The sequence below is a fragment of the Melanostigma gelatinosum genome, assembly GCF_949748355.1.
Source record: "Melanostigma gelatinosum genome assembly, chromosome: 1".
In the NCBI taxonomy this organism is placed as follows: Eukaryota; Metazoa; Chordata; class Actinopteri; order Perciformes; family Zoarcidae; genus Melanostigma; species Melanostigma gelatinosum.
In genome coordinates this window covers 13,373,982-13,398,935 of record NC_136634.1, presented here as the reverse complement: position 1 = coordinate 13,398,935, position 24,954 = coordinate 13,373,982, and the positions used below count along the sequence as shown (strand labels likewise).

Genomic DNA, 24,954 nt, shown 5'->3' with positions numbered 1-24,954 from the left:
CACACACACACACACTGAGCTCCTCGACAGATTCCGATAATTGCACATCTTTGCAGAATCACAAGTCCACCGTGAAACAGAATACATTGTGTCCAAGACAAAGGGTCCCCGGAGAGAGGAAACAGAGACTGAATGGCTGTCTTTGTGCAATGAGAAAGAAGACAGCTCCAATCTTTATAAAGACCCATCTCAATAAACACCTTCACAGGAACCCATTTTAGTATCACACAGTCTTCTGATTGGCTCTTTTTGAGTGGTATCACAAGTGTGGAAGAGCTAGAATAGATGGTCAGAATAAAAAGGTGGAATGGGGGAGGGGGGGGGGCTATAAAAGTGATTGGTGGGTGAGAAAAATAAGAAAGGAGATGAGGAAAGTGGAGGCAGTGAGAGGAGGAAAGTTGTAGTTGTGTATAAGTTATGTATAAAGAAGAGGCGGAGCGTGTTGTGTACAAGGTGATCCTTCGTTGACACGAAGAGATGTATGGAGGTGTATGGCAAAATGCTGAGAGGAACTGCACGACTCAATGATGAAAGGAAAGAGTGATGGACTGATCAAGAGGGTGATGAATGACTGTTTCCAAGAAGTGCGGATATAATACCTATAGGAGAAGTGGGAATGTACACACATGCGTACGCACACACACACACACACACACACACACACCCACACACACACACGGGTAAGGAGGTGGGGTAGGGGCATGTAGTGCAGAGTTTTAATCCTGTACACCAAATAGAGCTGTGGGTATTTCATTAAAGGCTTGTTTCAGGGTGGCCAGACCTGAGAGAAATCCATATTTCATTACTTGTCATCCATATCTGTCTCTCTTGTGTGTGTGTGAATGTGTGTGCACACTGTCTTCATGTGTGTATCTCCATTCAAATGTACATAAGCCCATTCATGCGCACACTCTGAATCCGTCCGTCACTCTGCCCCTTTGCTCAGCGTGCATCGTGTTCCCCGTCGCCTCGCACAAACAGACCACCCAACAGTCAGTGATGGGTTTAATAATACTCACGTAAACTACATTGACGTAGTCGTCATCAGACAGAGTCTCCAGCATCTCACTCACGGAGGTCCTGATCAGTTTGAGAGTCAAGCCAGACACACTCCCGCTTCTGCAACAACAACAAAAATACCCAACAGCTTCTCACTGCAATCTGTCTGCTCAGTTTTTGTGCTCAATATAATTAAAAATGCGTCTGCCTTGGGAAATGCATTACATTATGTGGTAATTCCAGGAAGGCATGTGTTATAATCAGGGGAAATCATGAGTGATGTGAGAAGGTTATGGATCAATGAGGCTATAAAGTAACTCACGCATCCACAAGGATTAGCATATCTTTGGGTGAGGCAGCTCCTTGAATGTACCTGGAAGGACATTAATGAATGAAGGATAAGCTGGTGTGAGACATACACACACTGAGCAGTCAAAAATGTTTTGAAAGCCAACGCTGTGTCATTTATAATAATATATTTTGAGCACAATATTACCGACAAAATATACTCGAGTCATATTAGGTCAACATATATTCAGGGTTGGGGAATATTGCTGAAATTAATATACCAATGCCAATAAGAATACTTTAAATGTCGATACGATTTATAACATATATGTTATGAGATGACATATTACATCACAAAAAAAATCAAGTCTACTTCGTACCCTTTTCAGTACTTTAAATTAAATTTTACAATTTATAAAATTAGCTTGGATTCATCAATTAGACATCATTTTGTAAAGAAAGTACACAATATGACTATATTTGTCAAAATAAAGTTGATAAATAATATTTATTGATCACCCAGCCCTTCATGCACTTACTATAACTAAAAATTTAATTTATTCATAAACACCTACAACCAACCAACCAACTACACAATCCAAAAAAAAATCATATATACCCCTGAACACATCAAATTAGAAATGTTTGGCGTGAATTCTGACCAACATTTAATCAACGTCATGCTACTTGTAGTTTCTCTAGCAGTTGTCTTACCATGGCCTCCTGCGGACATCATACAGGTCAATTTTACTGGGGGTCTTGCGAGCATCCATCCAGGGAGAAGCTTTCAGAGGAAATAAGATATGTGTTGACTATCACTGAAGTGTTGATCTGTAAATATCTGGCTACATGCAGTATCATATTCAGCCCAGCAGTGTCTCGTCCATGTCAGACATTTTGCGAAGATATAAAAAATAGAAAATCCCACCCCTTCTAGATTCTAACATGTTTTATGCTCACGATCAGAGGTAAATGAGATATATTTCCAAGATGCAAAACACGGAAATCACTTGCTTTGACATCAATCAGGTGCTTTCTATCTGTATACCATTAGTTAGGAGCACCATGAAAACAAGCCAGTATGAGTGTGTGACTGCCTATCATGCATTATAAGAGGTTAAAAAAGGGAAAAAAGGAACAAAGTGGAACAAATTCAGCGCCCATGAAAATTCATGAATATTAGACATAAACCTTTCCCATAAAGATATATCGTGTCAATGATGACAGGCAATCTCATGAATAGAAATAACTTGGCAGAGAAAACACTCCAGATAGTGAGCAGCACTACACTAATGCAGTTAAAGATAACATGACACCATCTATGGCACCACATATAAAATCAATGCAACTTGAGCAAGGAAGATTATTTGTTGAACTTATTTGCTCAGTGCTGTGGGAACAAGCAAACTCATGAATATGTTCCCTGGCTGTTTGTAGATTTGATTAAAATCCACACCCTGCATCTTACTGTAGGTCAACCGAATAATAATCGGCTGATGAGTGCGCCTCTGATTTGATATGAAAGGAAACGCACACAACTTCAGTGTCATATGAAGAGACACACAAACAATTTAGGAGGCCAAAACATCTACCAGTTTTCTTACTATTGGTTAAATGTTTCTCTCCTGTGTTAAAAGGCAAAGACTGTTTTTGTGGTTGTTTAATTACCTGGGTAGTAGCGAGCCAGGCCCGTAGCGCTGCCATACACCTGCCAGAGAAGGGTCGGGTCATCCTCTCTGTTCTTTCTAAACACGTTCTCCAATGCCTCCGACCAGTTAAGTTCATTCAGCACAATGGTGGCTAAAAAAACCACACAAATACATATCAAACATCATGTTACAAAAAGACGGACATACTTGCGCAAAGAATATGCATTACTGTGTACATGTCAGTGTGTGTTCTGTAATAATGATCAATGGACATATGTGCAGGCCATTGTAGACAATCCAATGTCCAAGACATGTGTACATTCACGCACACAAGTCCGCTCAGTGTCTGCCCTCTCGCTTAGTGGGACGCATGAGCAAATATGAGGCCAGGACACCCAGCCGTGATTGGATTTAGTAACAGATACTGAGGAGTGGTTTCATGGCTTGTAATGGGTTAGCAGTGAACTTTGTTTAATTCTACCTGAAACACTCGATAACCTGTGTGTGTGTTGTAGGCATGTGTTTGTACGTGTGCATGCGTGTGATTGATAGTGTGTGTTGTGAGAGGCAACAGACATTATGGATGTAATGACACAGCACCCAGACAGCTCAGAGCCACACAGCACTTACTATGATGGATGGAGACACAGCACATGCTGCCCCATCTCTATCTTTGGTCTGTCTGTCTCTTTACTGCTCTTCATTTTTCCGTCCTTCCGTCCTTTGTACTAATGTAGTACTGTATATATGCTTTTATGTGACTCTGTACATCTATATGTTCATGTGTGTGTGCATGTGTGAGATAGATTGGTATTCTGTGTTGAGTGTGACGTGGCTCATTGATGTGCAAAGCAAACACTGCTCATTTGCATGCAGGCCTCCAGAGGGGTGAGTTAATGAAGCCTCGGTTGCCAGGAGCTTATGTTTTTTTTATTATTGAAGGAGAGAGAGAGAGAGAGAGAGAGAGAGAGAGAGAGAGAGAGAGAGAGAGAGAGAGAGAGAGAGAGAGAGAAAGAGAGAGAGAGAGAGAGAGAGAGAAAGCATGTGGTGTGTGTGCTCTGTAATGCATTTCCCTCATTAAGGGTAGAATTTTAAAGGGAAAATGAGAGGAAATAACACCACAGCCCTTGTTAGATAATGAGAGAATTACAAAGTGTATGTGTGATTTTTAAGTGAAGGCTGATGAAGACAGACAGAAAGGTAGATGCTATCTACACACAGGTTTGATAGCCGAATGGCTTTATAGTAAGATGTACACAGAATATACTGTATACACATACATAGTCTATGCAAACAAACCAAAATACAGTGCTAAACAAACCAAAAACACATAACCCAGTGGTAATATGTTCTTTTTAATGTCATCTTCTTCAGTCACAATATTTAATAAGCTAAACTCCACTGCTGCTTCATAAGGGATACAGTATCCTCTATTTGCCCATATTGCCACTGACACTAATGAATTCCCTGGCTGCAGTCGGCATGGCTTTGATGCCACGCTGAATCTACAGCCTACGATGACTTCATCTCAGTGGGACATCAGGGGTGCAATATACTTCACTAACATAATATGGATTAGTTTATTTTGAACATTAAAGTGTAATTGTATTTCACGGCTCTAAATAGTCCATCCCCTCATACACTCATCACCACTTTATGTCTAGAACAGAATGGCCACAAAAGAAAGATTCCCTCTGATATAGTGATGTGTTTCATCCAGTAGCGACAGTGAGATCAACAGTGTAGCAAGGTAGTAGTAGTAGAACTTAGGACTGGCCAGGGAGGTGTAGCGCTGTATATAATAGGCTATGCCGTTTATAAAAGTTTAGATTTTATTCAAAAATGGAAGCTACTCAAGGAAGATCATACTGTATTGGCTTGGATACAATATTATTTTCTGTGGATCTGAGAAACTGGGGGTCTTACTGCGTTACAGGACTAAACATACATGTCATAATGCATTCAATACTCTTTGTATCAGTCCATCTTGTATCAAGTCTTTCTGTGTTGAGTCACTGTGTGTTGCTGTCTTTCTTGTCGGCTGTTTTGTTCTGTTTTTCAGGAAGAGAAAAAACTCCCAGCAAGGATTATATCACGCAGATCAGGAATATCATTCATACTGTTCTCGTCAAAATGTTTTTGGTCATATATTTTGTAAACATACATTTTCAGCTTCTGTATCCAAAAGCAACAACACTGATTTCACACATGTGACCATATCCTTGACTGGACCACCATATGTGGCTTTTGTGATCTTTCTGCCATCTGAAGTGAATGCCTGCTTCCTATTGTACACTTGTCTCACACATGTGACATGCTGCTGCCCATAGAAGCTGATTTCATAAACTTGCCTCCCACTTTGCCCAGAAAATCCAATTTTCTCCAGCTGAGCAAAGGCTATTCCTGGCACATTTATAGGGTGGAGATCAAATTGGAGAGCTGGAACCGCAATAACGTATAAATCCTCTGTCTCTTTTTTTTCTCCAGGCATCCAAAACATATACTTCTGCATGTGTGCCAATATCTGACACACTATATGAGCGCGTGCACACTGTAAGACACGCATATTGTTCTTGCTATTTTAGTGGGGACTCTTCTTTGAACATATTCCTTCTGTATCCCATCTCCATCAGCACCACATGCCCAATCTTACCCCTTGGGCTTACTCTAACTCTAGCCTAATCCTAAAACCTTGTGTCAACCTCAAAATAAACAAGCGGGGACTGCCTTTTCAGTCCATAAGATTGTTTCCCACTCCGTGAGTATACTACCGGTTAGGGCTGGGGCGATTTGTCAACATAATCAACGTCATCGATGACAGAAATTTACATTTAGATTTACAGCATCGCCCCATGTTAAAGAAATGTCTGAACCACTTCTGTTATGGTGACGTTACACCATGCGTCATCTTTTGTTGTTATTTGGGCATTTATATTTTCTGTTTATTTTAACGACAATGTATGAGAGAATGAGAAAAATTATGTAACTAACGTAATAGATCGTTTCAATTACTTCCCTTGCCCCACACTGATGCAAAATATATTTGAGTACCTGAACTGCATATTACTCCAGAGATTGAATGAATCTCTGTCATAACCATTTTTAGTTGTAAGTCAAGTACTTAAGTCAACATAATGATTCCCCAGTTCATGGAAAGGCTTGCTATGACATACAGTAATGAAGGTAACCTGTGCCACAGCAGTCCTCTTGGATTTTAGGTTCAGTATTGTTTTTTAAAGATTTTTTTAGATAGATTATAGTTGGATTAATGAACTAATCGGGAAAAATAATTATCAAAATCATCAATAAAAAAAGAATTGTTGGGTGCAACCCTGCTACCAGCTTTGAGCCCTCCGCACACACATATAGCTTCTTTCATCTCACTGAGATCAGACTTCAGCCCTGAACAGGTCCCAGCAGCTCAGTGTGTCTATGCATACTCATTACAGGCTACCAATAAACGGCACCTTTGAGAAAAGCAGTATGAGGAGTCATGGCACCCAGCCCAGATTATAGCCAGAGAGGTGTCTCTGGGGGAAAAAATGATAAAGTCACAACAAGTTCAAAAGCATGCTGATGAAAATAGGCTTGCACATTTACAGATAGCAGACTCTGACAACAATGTGTGCCATCCCTATCCCTCATTCCTGCCCCTGGGTTTGGGGTCAGCAGAAAGGTGAAGTGTGTAACTTTGAGGCCAGACAGTTCCCCAGCAGGCTGAGGGGCATGCTGAGGAAGTCACTCCATTCTGCTGTCCTTCCCACGCATCACATCCCACTGTATACTAATAACTGAATATCTAAACACATACTGAACAGATACTCAGTCTCAGGTAGAAATACACAAGCACAAGCCAAGCAGTAACAATGCAGCCTGGTGGGAGGAGAACCTTTCCTGTAACTGTTCAAACTCATTGTGAACCATGTGTCCTGGTGAAGTATCCTTGAGCAAGGCACTGAACGCTGTATTGCTCGTTGTAAGTCACACTATGATAAGAACCCCACTAAAGTGCTCAACATGTAAAAATAGAAGAAAAGAAAGCTCTTCAAATATAATACATAATTCAGACCACAGTTAAGATATTCAACAGACTATCCTTAGGTCATTGAAATTCAACTTGAGAGCTGTGCTAATGTCACAGGGACTCTAGAGAATCAAATCACCCTGAACCACTCAAGGTAAATGTCACCACCTGATGATGAAATGATCAGAAATGTTTTCTTTTTTTACAGAGCAAACACACTCTGAACAGATGCACATATGTTTCATTCAAATCTAAAATTCTTTTACATTGACATAAACTACAATACCAGACCAGTTGAAATGCAAATGACAACGTGAACATGGCCATCAAACAGTTACTGGCCCAGATTTGATAACAGTAAGTCCAATTCAGTTTATTTTTATTGTGTTGATTGGTTTTATCTTTTCATCTATTGTACTGTTTTATCAGGGTTTAACTCTTACCTTAGTTTGTCTTGCCAAAGCACTTTGTAAACTCTGTTTTTAAAGGTGCTGTATCAATAAAGTTATTATTCATATTATTATTAATGATCCTTTCTTTGTTGTAAAAATACGAGTCAGTCCCTGCATTGCTCGAGGTCACAGTGGTTGGAGACCTTTTAGTAGGCAGCACACACTTGTGTCATGAAAGCAGCATAATTCCTCTGTCACTAGAGGTGAAATGGATCCTAAAACTCACTGTCCGGACCCAACAAACCGTACATACCCTACTGATTTCACAGTATAGATAGTATTGGGCAGGTAAGTAAAACAAAGTACAAAAAAATACTTTAACAATGATCATACTGTGGAGAAAGACATATTTCCAAATAAAACCTTGCAGGATTATCGTTATATATATATATAATAGGGGTGTAACGGTTCACAAAATTCACGGTTGGGTTCGGTACGATACAGTGGAGCCACGGTTCGGTACGTTTCGGTACAGTAGAAAACTATAAATTCCAGAGAAATGTACTTTATTTTAAAATATATTTATTCATTACAACTAACATCATGAAGTTATTCTTTGACTTTGAACAATGATGGAACTATACCTGAGTGACCCATCTTCTGGGGTGTCTTCTTAGCAACACATAAGCATAAAAAACAAAAACTGCTCCTTAATGTTATGTAGTATTGTTACTTACAGCTTGCTTACATCTTGTATTGTTACTTACATCTTGCAAAAGAGATTTTAATCTCAATGGGACTACCTGGTTAAATAAAGGTTTTTTTTTATTCAAACGTATTCGGTTCGTCATGCGTACCGAACCGTGAGCCTCATACTGAACGGTTCAATACGAATACGCGTATTGTTACACCCCTAATATATATATATATATATATATATAGTATGGAATGCAGATTCCTTGGCAAGAATTTGTATCAGTCGACTTTTAAAGATTATGCTTCCAGGAATTTAAAGCCCTGGGACACATTAACAGTTTGAATCAAAAGATTCTTTATCAAAACCTTGATAGGTTTGCTCCGACAAAGGCAACAATGTTTTTCATTTAGAGCATCCTCTCTTCATTTACATCACAAGGACACATGGAGGAGATGCTATTATGCTGTATCACTTTTTTTTTAAACTTCATTCATCATTTAACTATGGGCACATTTGCTCAAGGGACTATCTGTAAACATGTCATAATGGGTTGGTGTGTCACTTGTATCCATGGTAACCACTGTGGTTCGTGTGCGTTTGTGTGTGTGTACTTACAGCCATCATAGATGTCAGTGGGGATGTGGACAGCCGTGTGGTTGTGATCAGTCAAACGTTTAAATGATGGGTCCTCTTTAAAGTCTGGCCGAATCCCATATTTTCTTCCCTCTGTCTCATTTGCATCCAGCTGAGGGGAAAAATAAATCAAGATGCAGACAGTAATGGGTTGAAGACACCACACAAAGCCTTGCTATTCTATTTGCTGAAGCATCATTGCACGCGGAAAACAGATAGGTATATTTAAAAGCGCAGGACTGATTATATTCCTCATCAACTCCTGTCTGATGTGAGAATGTCATCGCTGCACTTTTCACACCCTCCCAGCTCGTTTAAGAATAAATAGCATCGCCTGTATTCCTAATATCTCACTTTCTCGCATTCTTCTCATCTTCACTTCGGAGGGGAAGCGAGAGACAGCAAGATTGTCTATGCCCCTTGTGGAGATGTATCACTCCTAGTGTGCATTCACCAATTTACATCAATGAGAGCAGTACAGACATGAAGATATATGAAGAAAAGCATGATGAGATATGAAGGAAAGAATGCAGGGTAGAGAGGGAGTGAGGTGGAGGGAGAGAGAAAAAGCAAGAGGGGGGGGGGGAGTGAGAGTTGCTTCCAAATAAAGCAACAGCGTAGCCAGCTCATACATCTCATCTGTCAATTAGAGGAACATGGCAGAAACCTCTTCACCTGAGAGAGGGTGGGAGGAGGGATGATGGAGAGGAAGCTACATGGGAAGAAAAGCCTGGAGAGGAGGCAAAAGAGGGAGGGATTGCAGTAAAAGGCCGAGGCGATGATAGAAAGCGAGAGTGAAAAAATAAGATACCGTTGTGGTGAATAGGAGAGGGAAAATTGAGGAGAGGGAAGATGAGGAGGTGAAAGGGAGGACAAGAGAGAGAGGGTGATGTGTAGCAACACCATATTACTGGCCCATGTCTGAGTGTGACCTGTGTGTTTGCAGGGGCTAATATGGAAGGAGAGCAAATAAAAGGCACTCACGTTGTCCTTTGCGTTGTAGTAGGAGATTTCATCACCCTGTAAACAAGTCACACAGAAGCACAAACATCACTTTGTGGCTGCTTTAGGGTGTTGCACAAAGAAGCGTAACATTTATGAAATCATGAAATGCTTAATCCGTTTCTAAATAGCTCTTTATTTTGTTGGCAATCAACTCCATTCGTAAATTATCCAGTTTTATGTTGATGAAGACACAAGTCTGTGCTACCCTACACATGATTATTGTAAGAGTTAAGCTGAGTGTGTAGAGTGTTCCTCTTTTTACATCTGTAACAGTGTGCCTACAGCCATTTGCAATGCTCCAGGGAGGCATTATTCTGCCATTGAGAAGGCAATATGGCAATCCACGGCTTAGACATATCTATAACCATCTCTGTGACAAGTACTTTTTCCTGACCACCACTTTACTCTGCGTTATAATTGCGTGCCGCTGTAGTTCTTAGAAATCAGAGTATCTGTCATCTGATGAGGGAAATGAGGGAATGAGTCACAACACAGAGTATAATGTGCAATAAACCAATTCAGTAATGGAGATGTAATCACTGCTAACGACACACAGACGCAAACAGATTAAACCTATTCAGACAATGAAAATAATTTATGGCTTGTAAATTTAGATCAAGTGCATGGCCTAATGAGTATCTCCCTGTGTTTTACCCACATACAATATATAATACACATACATAAAACATACATATACTTGCGCTGCAAGTATTCCTGTCTGTATTTTTGTGTCCCTCTGTTACCTCAAACTCGTCTTTCCACATATGCTCCGTCTGGAATTCCTCAGCAGCTGTGGCCAGTTTCTGGGGAGTGAAATATGACAGGGATATAGATTGAAAACTGCACAAGGTATATGCCTCCTCCACCGTCTCAGTCGAATTATAGAAAGCCTGCGCAAAAGAGAGTATGTTAAAAAAGCACGATGGACACTATCCCTGACACGGATAAGTGATTATGATCTCACTTGCAGAGCTCACACCACAGGGCTGTCACAGTCCTACAGCACTGTCTGCTAAAGGCCACACCACAGTGTAGTAGAATGAAAAGGTTGGACTGTAAGAGAGTCGTGTGTGTGTGTGTGTGTGTGTGTGTGTGTGTGTGTGTGTGTATGCGTGAGTGAGAGAGAGTGTGAAAGAATAGTGGTAAGACTAAGAGCAGTTCATTTATCACACTGGGACATTTCGTTCACAGTACAAGCAATAAAACAGACAAAAACATACTAAACAGCACATATTTATCACTCTGGGAACAAATGACTGCCGTGCGCTGTAGAGATCCAGCGTAGCATTCATTCAGAACTGAAACATCACAGGTTTGGTATTTGCACTTACAATTGTGGAAGAATACTGTGATATTGAGACATTGCCTTCCAATTGCACAATACATTCAATGCTTCAACTGGTTTTCTTCGTGATCTTTCAAAGTCTGATTCCATCATCTTTCTTTCCTTTTTAGGGAAATGAGGGCAAAACTGAGAACGCTAACAAGAAAACAAAAACACAGAAAATGGGGGCGACAGAGATCTGATTTCTACATTTTGCAGTTAATATGTGAAGTAATTTAACTGTTATTTCATGCATTTTTAAAGAGTTTTGAAATGTCAAGACTGCATTCACTGCAAAAGTGCCCAATCAAAATGAAGAGACATTTTTAGATAAAAGCTTTGTTATGCTTGAAAAAAGCTAATTTGGCAGCCATTGCACCACGTGATTTTCATTTGATAATATTTCTGAAAATAAGACAAGGCTTCCGGCTACCAGAAGTGTCAAAAGACCAAACCATCTCCTGATGGGATCACATCAGCCGTGATGCCAAATCGGGACAGGACCTTAAAGTTGGGGGGGGACAATGTCCCCTTGCCCACTTCTTACCACCTGCTTGTCAGCCTTGCTGTTATCCTGAAATAGTTGACGTTACGACAAAATTGTGTGGAAACCCGTTTTCCCACAAAGTGAAACGGAACAGGTCAAGTTGTATTAACATAGAGCCATAATTGGATGCAGTAGACATATTAAAGTTTACATTTGTATTCTTTACTCAAAGTCATTAGTTCACAAAAATGATGACCATAGCCTCACAGATACTCCACTCAGGGATGTGTTTCTATATTGATGCATTAAGAATTGATGGCGTTAAACTTTATTTATAGCTGAATCTCCATCTGTTTGACTGTGCAAGTAAGAAAGTATAACAAAGGCCATGTTAGATCTGTGCATGAGCAAAGACTGGATGACATGCTTTTAGTGGATGTCATTCTGTGCTATTACTAAGTGTGTCGATGGCCATGTGTCTGCTGTCGGCAATGATTCCATTCTTGATCAACAGTCCCATCCCTTTGGCCTCCAGTCCTGGGCTCTGTTCCAGACCTGTCTCCACCTCCTCTGCACTGGCTGTCAGGGGCTAAATATACACCCGATTTGAGCCATATACACACCTACATAATAACACAAAATAGTGATCACAAAGTTATTACGCACCATGTTCATCATGTGCAAAAATAGCAAGTCTCGTCACTGCATCAAGTATTAAATCATATGTTTTCGATATATAAATAGTTTCCATCAAATACTCAATGATGACGCTTGCTTTCACCAGACATTGACGGTGTTTAGACTACTTCAATGATTCAGGCTCGAGATTTACCTCTGAACCAATAGCTCCAATAAAGTACAATCATTTCATGAATAGTCTGAAAACATTTCGGACTTGGAGCCATAGCGCGAGGAAAATACATTTTTTGTGTCTTGTTATCTACTTTAAAGCCGCATTTCCACCAAGCACTCCAATTAAGTTCAGTTCGTTACACCTTTCAAGGGTTATTTTTGCTCTTCCATCAGCAAAAGTTGTGGATCGTACATGGACCATTTTTTCATATCACCTCAGTCGAGGTTCCAAGCTTGAAGGTGTAGTTAACATACTGCAGACCACTGATTGGTCAGAGAGAATCTTCAATAATGCGACATGGAACATCTTGCACAAACCCATGATTTATAAATAGCCAAGCTACCGTCAGTAGCGACCACACTTTTTGTATCCGCGTGACCCAGAGTATTCAGGGCTTTTAACAACGCAGGTAGAACTGTATGTGGTCGTATTTGATCACATTTGGTTCTTATTGATCGTTCAATTTGTAACATCCCGTTAGCTTTCTCTGTGTCTGTCTGTGTTTCCCCTCATTACACTCATCCTACTCACCTGCCCAGTCCACCCAGCTGCCTTCTATCTCCTCATCACCCCACACATGTATACTCCCCTGCTTTCCCTGTTCTGGTTGTCAGATCGTCCTTGTTCGTTCCCCTGTCTGTCCCAGTATTTTGTCTCCCTCGTGATCGCTCGGTGCTCTGGCGTTTGCTCCTGATTTAGCCCTTTGCCTTTCTTTTGTGTTTTTTGGGATCTTTTTCCCCGCGCCGTTGGAGGCGCTTTAAGTTTGTTTATGACCGTTTTGACTAAGTTTGTATTTGACTAAGTTTAAACTCAACCTCGTCTCCAGTGTCTGTGCCTGCATTTGAGTCTCCAATCTGCCCCTCAGGCGTGACAAAATTCAGTGACACCTACACTGCAAATACATTCAAGGTGACAATATTCAAAACAAAAACCTAATTTTTGTGTGTTTCATGAAAAAAAAGGAAGGATAAGATTTAAGACTATAATAATGTACCACCTGAGGAAAAGCAGGCGCAGCCGTTCATATCCATGCTGAAAAGGCCAAATGCAGAGGGTCTTGTCATTAATGTCAGCTAATGTCAATGTAACATCACATCATGTTAATGTCACACCATTGAGCTAACTGAGATTCATCACGACGCACAAATCTAGACCATCTTTCAAAATGTGGTTAATTTGCTCAATGCATATTTATACTTTCACTGCAAATGTATGCAGACACACACATACAGCGGTGCGTGAACAGATGGATATTGATTACAGTTATCTCCATGATGTTGTATATGATATGATACATGTATTAAGCAAGAGCCGTGCAATGCTTTATATATCATGCGTCATGCTCTAGCAATTAGTTGACATTAATGGAGAATACAGGATATTTCAATATACCCTTATATCCCTCACACACTAAATAAACATTCACATGCAAATACACGCACACACACACATACACACACCTAAGAGAGCAGACCGACAGGGTTGTTAAATATTCATGACAGGGCTTTGACGAGGCTCCTCTTCCCTCTGGGAGATATGGGGGAGGGGGAGAAGGGGTGTATGGAGAAATAAACTCATTACCCTTTCTCTTTGTTCTCTACTTTCTCCGTATCACTTTCTATCTCTCACTTTTTCAAACATGTATACAGGGAGAGGTTATCAGGCTACCCAAAGAAAGCAAAGACACAATAAAATCCACTCTAAACTACAGAACCTTGATTTGATGAGACCACTCCCACAGTGACAGCTAGCCTCTCTAAACTGGCACAACAGGTCATTACAGAGACGCTGCGAGTTGTCGTCTCTGCTAATTGATTAGACGAAAGCGTTTCTCATTTTAAAAATACAAATGTAGCACTACAACTGTTTAGTTAATGGCAGCGTTAACACACTCCCCGTCATATAGTCGCTCATTAGTCTCCCTCTCACTTATTGTGGTATAGATATCCCAGCTCCACACTATAATGAAGCCACTCTGTCACTGGATGACCACTGGAGACCTGAGGAGAGCCACCGCTCCCCTGCAGCTTTAATGGGGGAAGGAGAGGAGGGACTGGGAATTGGATCTATGGGCGCAGGGTAGAAGAGTGGTTTAAGGATTGAGGTGCTTCAGTGAGAAAAAAAGGAGCTAAGAGGAAAAGGAATTTAATGAGAATCATGAAATCTTACACGAGGAGGCAAAAACAATGTGCGAGCAGAATTGCTGATACATATTGGTTATATCTTACTCCCAGTTGAACATGAGAATGGCCTAATGATGACTGCAACAACTGTGTCTATCAATATCCCAACAGCCAAATAGGGCACATAATATAATATGTCTCATTTACCTTCCCTTGTTCATGCACATTGATGCATGAGATCATTACACTACAGCCTTAGAGAGCATAGAGACAGTCAGAGTTGGCCTGAGTGTTGGATGGTATCGGGCTTACCTGCTTGCCCCACTGAGAGATATGTCTGCCCTGCTCTCACCAGTCTTAGTTGTCATTCTGCCAGGGCAGCCCAGCTGCCCACCATGCATTTAGTGAGAAAGCAGAACACAGCTTAAAGGATAGACAGGGAAGATGAGACAGGCTCTGCTAAACCTCACAGAGCCTCCCAGACTCCCTGGGTGTATGTGTGTGTGCGTGCATGTGGTTGTGTGTCTTAAGTCTCCACACGCCTAAAATCAATGGGCCATTCAGAGCACACTGCCTTCTCCCCCAGACAACAAAGCAATACCCACAAGAGTAGTAACTGTCTGAAAGAGCATTAACACCCACATCCAGTCTCGTCTTTTCCATCCCCGTTTCCGACAACGTGTCCACATTCATGAACGTGAACACATTCATGGTTATCTATTCGCCATAATGAGTCCCAACTCAAAGCGATGACAAGAAAGTAAACAATGTGGGAGATGTGAAGGGTCAGTGTGAGAAGCAGAAAAGAGAGGAGTCGGAAAATAGAAGAGAAAAAGAAAGACATTTTGAGATGTGTATATATATATATATATATATATATATATATATATATATATATACACACACAAGGGTGGGTGGGGGTTGTTCAGTAAAGAAGGATGGGGGCTAACCCAGCAATACATTAGCTTGTTTCCTGGGAAAAGGTGTGTGTAAGGAGTAATGAGAGAAAAGTGGGAGATAAAAAAAGAGGAGATTTTGGAGAAACAGGAAATGGAAAATAAGGGAGCTGGACGGACAAAGTCAAATGAGGAACAGACGAGACTGGAGGAAGGGTAAAGAGCACAAAGTAGTAAAGGGGACAATTGGAGGGAGACGGAAGACATCGGAGAAAGGAGTGAGCATGATAGAAGAGAGACAAAGGTCAGAAGAGATAAGGAAAGGTTGATTTCCTATTCCAGTTTGACAGAGAACGGTGACAAAAGGCCAAGAGCTGGACATAGGAAAGATACAGTAGACTGCAGAGAGAGAGGGCGACAGAAAACATTCGGGTATATGAGTAAAGAGAAAGAGGGAGTGTGAAACAGAGAGAAAGAGCAGAGGAATCTGCAGCTCAGACAGCCCATGGAGAGAGCCGTGCTGCTTCACATGACTTCTCTCAGAGGCCAAACCCTTCCGATGGGAACAGTAAATCTACAGTTGCTTCCAGTCTCATGTCTTTCTTTGGCTCTTTTGCTCTTATCTCAACTTTAGAAAATGTTGTGTGCCCCCAGATCAGATTTCACAGGGAATCTGCTGGATTTCTTTCCAACACAAATATTGATAATCTTCTAATTCAACAGCGAAAACCAGTTAGAAAGGGACCACTTATTAAGACAGCATTCTTTATAAAGGGTTTATAAGTTGTAACTAATGGATTCATCAGTGGTTAATACCTTGTTTTACTAACAGATTCTGTTGATGAGCTGTGAGTTACGCCGTGTTGTCATTGCCAAGATAGCGACCCACGATGAGCTTTACAACGGCTCTTCAGAAAACTATTGGTGATGTCACGGAGACTACGTCCATTTAATAATAATAATAATAATAACTTTAATTTATATAGCGCCTTTCAGGGGACCCAAGGCCGCTTTACAAGAGTAACAGTTTAGACAAAAACAGTTTAGACAAACAGTCAGAAAACAGAACAAGTAAACTAGGGGCCGAAAGCCTTGGCGAACAGATGGGACTTGAGGGCCCTTTTGAAGGCGTCCAGAGTGGAGATGTTGCGGATCACCGCAGGGAGAGAGTTCCAGAGGGTGGGGGCTGCCACACTGAAAGCTCTGTCCCCGAAGGTTCGCAGTTTGGTGCGGGTGCTGGCAAGCAGGCCAGAGTCTGAAGACCGCAGGTTCCGGGGAGGGGCATGTGGGCGGAGGAGGTCCGATAGGTACTGGGGGGCATGGGCATGGAGGGACTTGCAGGTGAGGAGGAGGATCTTGTATGAGATGCGGGACTTGACCGGGAGCCAGTGGAGGTTGATGAGGGTGGGGGTGATGTGCTGCCAGGGCTTTGTGTGCGTGAGAACCCTGGCGGCAGAGTTTTGTACATACTGGAGCCTGTCCAGGGTTTTGTTGGGTACCCCGAACAGGACACCATTGCAGTAGTCCAAGCGGGAGGTGACAAATGCATGGACCAGGGTTTCAGCAACAGACTCCGAGAGTGACGGTCGGAGTCTGGCAATGTTCCGGAGATGGAAAAAGACAGTTTTGGTGACGGACTTGATGTGGGACTCGAAGGAAAGGGTGGAGTCCAGGATGACACCCAGGTTACGGACTTCAGGAGATGGGGAGATGGAGCAGCCGTCAACCTCGAGGATGAAGTCACCAACCTTCCGGAGCAGCGCCTTGGGTGCCACAACCATGAGCTCTGTCTTCTTGGTGTTGAGTTTGAGGAGATTTGATGACATCCAGGTTTTTATTTCATGCAGGCAGTTGACAAGGGACTGAGGGGGGAACTGGGAGGCTGGAGTAGTACTGAGATAGATTTGAGTGTCATCAGCATAGCAGTGGAAGTTCAGTCCGTGATGGCGGATGATCTTGCCGAGGGGTAGCATGTAGATGGTGAAGAGGAGGGGGCCAAGCACAGAGCCTTGGGGCACGCCATGATTGACTGGGGCTAGGGGGGAAATAGAGCCGTTGATGGAAACAAACTGTTCCCTGTTATGGAGGTAGGATGAAAACCAGGAGAGGGCGGTGCCAGTGACCCCTAGAAGGTCAGATAGGCGGTTGAGGAGGATGGTATGGGAGACAGTGTCAAATGCTGCAGAGAGGTCCAGGAGGATGAGGATGCTGAGGCGGCCAGAGTCAGCAGCAATGAGGAGATCGTTGATGATCTTAATGAGGGCGGTCTCCGTGCTGTGTTGGAGTCTGAAGCCGGATTGGAGGGGCTCATAGAGCTCATGGTTGGACATGTGGAGATGGAGTTGGCCGGCGACTACTCTTTCCAGAGTCTTACTGAGGAAGGGGAGGTTGGAGATCGGCCGGTGGTTGTATTTATATATTTCACACAGTCTACGGTTACAATGTATAACTCCTTTACACTGGATGCCCTTTCAGAAAGTGGTATCAAGACAAATGTATTACAAAAGTGAGACTGATAACATCAGTTTCCTATGAGGCAAAGGTCAAAAACAAACATGTGGAAAAGCATGATGGAAATGTCGTGGTAACAGTGTCAAGAGACCAACAATGCTCCCGTGGATTGTGGTTGAAAAAAATTATCTCAAAGTGGTGAAAGAGATGCTCGATTGCTGTACTTATAACACAGGATCACAATAATAAGTATGAAATGTAGTACATATCGAATTTAAGTGTTGATTATTATTATTATTATTAGAGATGAAACAACTGCATCTCTTGACAGTGACAGGTTGTGTCTGTCTCCAAATCAAGTATTCCAATGTTACCACCACGAGCATGTTGTCATCCACCAACGCAGCTTGGATTTCTTCTCAATGTTCCTTGGCTTCCATAAGTCTAGTTAGAATTCCCCATCTGCACTGCTGCCCACTCCCTCTCTCTCTCTCTTTCTCTCTCTCTCACTGTCTATCACACACACACACACACATAAACACGAATGCAAACACATGCAGACACCGCTTGACTGTTTAATATGATCAGCGCAGAGCGGAGATGGGAGGTTGAGTAACATCTGCTCTAGAGACTGGAATATCTCTGATCGTATCATGGCCTATGTTCATTACTGAGTTACGCATACACACATACACACAGACACACACATGAAAACATCATAATGTCACATCTTGTGCTCATTATTATAACATTGTGACAGCAGGCAACGTATTAATACAAATATGGTCCAACACCTGGGTCCCAAAGGCTGTTAAACACATGCACAAATAAAACAAATGGGAACTGGATGACTGAACTGAACTGCATTACATAAGGAATTTTGAAGATGAGAACACTAAAAAGAGATCAATTAGAGGATATAGTTTTATATGGTTACAATTTGAAAAGAAAAGATGACTGCATCTTGTTTAGAGTATAGATTTATAATATAAAGTAATTGGAAGAGTTGCGAAAACACGTTTGTTTCATGAAAGTGTTTGCACAGCTGCTCGGAGCTGGTTTTATTTGACCATATATTCCTCTTAAATGTAGTTGTAAAGGTAACATCTAGAGGGGAAAGCCTATTTGTACAATCCAGGGTGCTACAAAGAGTACATAAACTATTACTGTACTGGATAGAAGTAGATACAACTATATGAGTCTGAATTTGTCATGTCATATTCATGTAAGGCACAGTGTTGCTTTGCCTTTGAATAGCTTTTTGCTAACTATGCCAGGACACAGTTTGCAAAGCAAGATCCAGTAAGTCTGAACTCTCAGCAGAAAATGTCAGGCATGCTGACCTCTTTTGAATAGTGTGGAAATTGAGAAATGTTGTGTATACTAATAGCTGAACAACAAACGGCAGCAAAAGCCTTGATGTTGAGGGTTGAGGCTGGACAAGTGAGGCATTGGGGCCTTGTTCAGGCTTGAAAATGTACCAGTGCAATGTTAAATCGTGCTCCCCTTGATTTTTATCAAGAGCAGAGAATTAGATTCTGCTGTTGAGAATTTCAATGGACATTTTAAAATATTAATCATGCAGTGAAAATGAATCATTATCGAGGCAACTGTAACTGACTGAATTCAAAGCTAACCACAAAGTGAACTGAAAATGTACAAATTCGCCAGCAACTATAGATATCATTACTAAAGTCTGGCATCATTTAATAATAGTAATCACTTCATATCTATTTTTAATATGCAGATGAGTCAAATGTTCCTTTAGTTCATAAACAACAGCTTTACAGAAGCCCATCATTCCACTGTCTTTCAATGATGAAATTACCTTACATGCCAGTAATGACACACACACACACACACGCACGCACGCACGCACGCACGCACGCACGCACACACACACTGTACTGGGCCACCTGGGTCCTGTAGAGTGTTAGTGGTGCTGGTTGAGGTATGACTCTAAGTAATGTTGTGGCATGTCTCATTAGTCACTGGACAGAGCCCTTCACCCCAGGAGATTAGAGGAAATTGCACAGACACACACACACACTACTGTACACACAGGAAAACATAGACACACATACACGTACACTCACTTCATGCAGATTGTTAAAAAAAGAAGGATAAACCAGATGTGGCTGCTGGTTGTTAGCAAGAGAGCGAGGAGGACTGTGGACCTGTGAATACCTTGGTGTGTCAGCATAGCATGCGTGGATTTCTGTCTTCAGTGTTTTATCAGTTTGCCTTTTGCCATAACAGTTCTGAAGCATCAATAATTAAGTGTTTAATTACAGTGTACATAGACAGCAAGACCAAGAGAGAACAGTCTGTGGATGGGGGAGGGAGAGATGTGTTGAAGTAATTGGATCTAGCCTCCAGCACATCACACTCTTTCACTATGTGGTCAACGGCTTTTCCGGTCGGTCGGTCGGTCTCTCTCTCTCTCTCTCTCTCTCTCTCTCTCTCTCTCTCTCTCTCTCTCTCTCTCTCTCTCTCTCTCTCTCTCTCTCTCTCTCTCTCTCTCTTCTAGATGACATACTGTGATTCAAGGCTCGAGCCAGCTACAATATTTGGCGAAGCGCTTCAGAGATGGAGAGAAAATGTTGCTAATAGTTTACATTCCTACCAACCATAGCCGTGAGCTGCAATGAGCTGGCAGAGCCGGCTACGGTTAGCAGAAGGCCAAACATTTACTCTTCATCTGTGAAATGCTTCGCCAATATTGTGAAGCGCTCTTTTTGATAAGCCTGTCTTCATTTTGCAGTGTAAGACATGCAGTTATTGCCAATGCTGGAATAGTAACTTTTCCTGCAGGGTATTCCACTGTTGAATCAGGCTTTCAGCATCTAAACTGGACATGCAAATGCATCTGCATTTGTAGAACAGCCAATATGAACAACTTCTTGATGAAATGACCTGTAACTGGCCAAAATCTCCCTTCACAAGCTAGATTTTCTAAAGCTTAAAAAGACAGCCAAGATCAGTCATATATACAGTAGCCTACCATGTGTGTCCTATAAAAATGAATGAATGTGTAAATTAAGTTAATAGATGAAATAATGGAGATATACATTTTTGGGCCACCCTACTTATCATTACTGTCCTTTGCATAATGCTGCATTATGCCACAAGTGACAGCTGGTGATTATAATAATAATTTAGTCAGGAAAGGCAAGCCAGAGAGGAAAAATGAGAATTGTCTTGAGCCACTATAGCCACTATGCGTTACATCCCATTAGGAGTGTTTCCTGTTGAGATGAAGCTCCGGTATACATTGTAAAACCTTTGATGAAGCAATCTCTCCTAACAGCATGCAGCCAAGTACTCATTAATAATGCATGTTACACTCTGTCACACACTTATTTATGGAAGCATGAGTAGACACACATAGACGTGCACACTTGTTTCACACACCTGTTGCTAGGTAAACTGTGGCCCGTCATAGGTCATCCATCATGCAGTTAGAGATCAGAAACGGAAAGACGTGAGGGTGAGAGAGAGAGATAGAGATAGAGACAAATGGAGAGGCAAAGGGAGGATACAAGTTTGAAAGTTGACAACTGAGGGAAAGTGGCTCAAGTGCCTTCATTTATCAATTATATTGAAATTAAGAGTCACTCCCAACCTCATATCAAAGACACCCAACAAGAAAAGATCTCCCAACTGAAGATTATCTTCCTTTATTCTGTCTGATAAACAGCCACGTTCGAGTTTGCTGGTGTTTAGTACAGCTATGTGTTGTACCCGAGAAGTCTTCAAAAGACCCCTAAACTAAACTGTTGGTTCTTTCTGTCGTTATTCCATGCATCCATCAAGTTCATGCATTTTCCCTTCTTTCACATCATCCCTTCTTCCATTTATCTCCCCGTCCATACATCATTGGACAGAAAATTCAATATAGTGTGCCTTGAGGTTACACGTAGGTGAGGATGACCACACAATGACGCAATATAACGTGAGAATGATCGATGTCCGGAGGTTGGATGGTCTGTCAGAATCAGGCTAGCTGACCCCCCACCCACCACTTACCCGTAACACACAAAAACACACGCTCACACACACACCCACACAACCCTCACAATATTCTCTCTTCTATAACTTGGATAATGCACTGAAGCCAATTTTCTTTCTTATGGCACCAGTACTCGGAAAAATTATCAGAACACCAGGATGTTTACTTAACATACACAAGGCAGACGCTTGGCAGGAGTTGTGTTTATGGACATTCATAAATACTCTCTCTCCATTACTAATAAGACAACAATGGTGATGCCTTATAAAGGCAGAGTAAGGGGTGCTGTGCACTCTGAACGTATAAAGGCAGTTCAAACTCTGGATATAGATAAGAATCTCTGACCCATTTCTTAGTAAAAAATGGTTGAAGAGATAGGGAGAAAAAGGGAACATCCCTAGGGTCAAAGCTCTCATTATCACATTGGATAGTGCAGAAGAAAGATCTCAGTCCTCGCTCTTTATTCTAATGTTTGCATGCTTCACCCCCTGCTGTTATACAAACTATATCATATCATCCATAAAATACCACAAGAGATCGCCTCACCACTGAAATGTTAGTGTGCTTTTACAAAATAATCACAACATTCAGATAACAGCTTGTTACAAAGTAATGGCTTCCAGAATTGAGAAGGTTGTTGACTGATTTCTTCCTAATTTTTGTTTCCCTGACAAGAAGCCTTCAGATATGGAGAAGGGCGAGTTATCCTGTTGCCAAATGATCATTAAAATGTTTTGAATGCGACTTCCTTCATTTAGCAGATAATTTCAACCAAACCCAAAGCAATCACACTTGGAAAACTAGTGTGAGACCGAAGCCAGATGAATAATTGACGAAATAGATAGACAGATGGTGGTGTAACTGCAACGGAATGCTTTATGCGTAAGTGTATAATGAGATTATTTAAAATCTAAATGTATGATTCAATTTGGCCTATAGGGGGATAATGTGTAATTTATCCCCTCTTTGACTGCAGGAGTGTAAAAGATCATCTGAATAATAAGAATCAGTATCTGAATACAATGATTAGTGCAACGAGGTGGTACATTTGATTTCGATGTGCATGGTAAAAAAATAGAAGTGCAACATTTTAAAGATTTATTTCGTCTTAATACCTTGACTATATTTCAGGATTACTATCTGTCTCCCATCATATCATCACACCAACACTAAACTATCGGACATGTGGTACTGTGCTACTTCTGCAGCTGAAGCCCTCAGGCTCAGTGTTGTGGGTTCAATCCAGGTCTGTCCATGCACATTTCCATTAGAGAGTTTGAACATATATATCTCTTTTCTTAGTTTGCCCTATACATCTGTCCTGGAGTCTGGTAGGTGTACCCTTGCTCCACCAAAATTATCATGTAAGCTAAATGCACTCAACTTGTTAATTGTTATAATAATTCGCCATGTAAAGTTATTATATAATTACTTTCATTGTACAATTTGATTTGATTTAATGTCACAAATGTTGCAGTAATACATTGCATCTTTAACGTTTGATTTTCTTTTTCGGCTGCTTTTTAATACAAATTGATAAAATGAACACACAGTCCCCAATAGTTGAAACAAATAGTGGACTAAAACACATGATTCACCGCACACACTTTGGCAATTGCATATACTTATTCAAGTCTACAATGTCTTGACAAGAAGCAGACGGAAAACTTATTTCCGTCAGCCCTAATGGAGCTATCATTCCGCTTTACAGCTTTAAAACCAAAGTAAAATTGCAAACTGACAGTTGGTTCCTCTAAGTCAGGGGTGTCAAACTCATCTCCACTCTGGGCCACATCAGCATCACGATCGCCCTCAAAGGGCCGGTTGTAGCTGGCAGACTGTATAACTAACTTCTCCTAACATATTGTTAAATAACTCTCTCTGCATTTGATTATTGTTTATTCAAGTGTAAACATATTGTACATTCAGTTATATGAGAATGAAAAATTATATTTAAACACATTTCTGTTATTATAACATAAATCATTTTAATTGAGGGTTAAGAAACCCACATGACTCTATCAAAGATCAAACTATTAAAGAAAATAACAAAGACAAATATCAAACACAAGTTATTACATTAACTTTGTTCAAAGCTGTTTGTGTCACCTCTCTGCATCACTAATGTTCCTCCCTGTCGTCGTCCTGTGCATGCAGCTACATCCAAGAGCTGCTCACTGAGAGTCAGGTCTGATGAACATGATAGATGATGTATCCGTGTTGTCTGTGCTTTCATCAACAGTTCATTAGAAACACAAGTACCTGCTCGTCTCTTAGCTGCTGTGTTGTTAGATTGCTGCTAGTTCATGAACTCGGTCTGCGATGGTGTTTCTTCACAAACTGACATTTGTAAAAGTCTGTATCTGGTCGGAGCACTGCTCACATACCTTCAGCATGCACTGGGCTGTAGCTGTGTAAATATATTCTGCTGTGATTGCAGTCTGCCTTTTAATTCTTGGACAATTTGATGTTTTCTTGGAGGCTAAATTTAGCTCCGTGTTTGGTGTCAAAATGCCGACGTGAATTATATCCTTCATCACCGACACGCCTCATAAGACAGAAGACAGACCCGTTTCTCTCCTTGAAGCACAAACATGTGTTCGCTTTCACATCTTTCATTACATGTTCTTCCCTCGGCATCAATCTTTCTCTTTATTTGTCGATCTTTTTCAATTGTTGGGAAACCTCTTTTCGGGCTGTTGCCTCTCCTGTCCACCTGTTGTGATAGTTTTAATGTCGGTACACAGACAACATGCAATCTCATAATTTCAACTTTCTATCTCATAATTTCGACCATGGGGATACTTTTATTTTCAAGTCTAACTTTTAATTATTTTTCAAAAAAAAAAAAAAAAAATCCTTTTATTTATTTTTTTTTTTTTTTTGCTGGCGGATTCTCGGGCCACATAAAATGACGTGGCGGGCCGGATTCGGCCCGCGGGCCTTGAGTTTGACACATGTGCTCTAAGTGGAGTGAATCGTACCTCCAAGGCAGCAGACCTCTTCCGCAGCAGCTGTTCAATTTTCCTGGCTGCTCTTGCCACCAGCTCCTCTGCGTCGTTTTGCTCCACAGTGTACAGGTGTCGGTTTCTCAGAAAAATCTGGACAGAAAGAGAGAGTA

The 24,954-nt window shown here is 41.3% G+C and overlaps 1 protein-coding gene across 1 annotated transcript in view; it reads right to left on the bottom strand.

Moving 5' to 3' along the window:
* Nucleotides 1–24,954, bottom strand: part of LOC306787797 (voltage-dependent calcium channel subunit alpha-2/delta-1) — a gene marked incomplete at its 5' end in the record, with an annotated part of 66,056 nt that overhangs the window by 22,957 nt on the left and 18,145 nt on the right. Inside the window, 8 exons of the mRNA XM_079283078.1 lie at nt 1,020–1,119; nt 1,322–1,372; nt 2,002–2,071; nt 2,956–3,087; nt 8,665–8,794; nt 9,667–9,702; nt 10,431–10,490; nt 24,818–24,934. Coding sequence (XP_079139204.1) covers nt 1,020–1,119; nt 1,322–1,372; nt 2,002–2,071; nt 2,956–3,087; nt 8,665–8,794; nt 9,667–9,702; nt 10,431–10,490; nt 24,818–24,934 — 696 coding nt within the window. The remainder of the gene's footprint in view (nt 1–1,019; nt 1,120–1,321; nt 1,373–2,001; nt 2,072–2,955; nt 3,088–8,664; nt 8,795–9,666; nt 9,703–10,430; nt 10,491–24,817; nt 24,935–24,954) is intronic.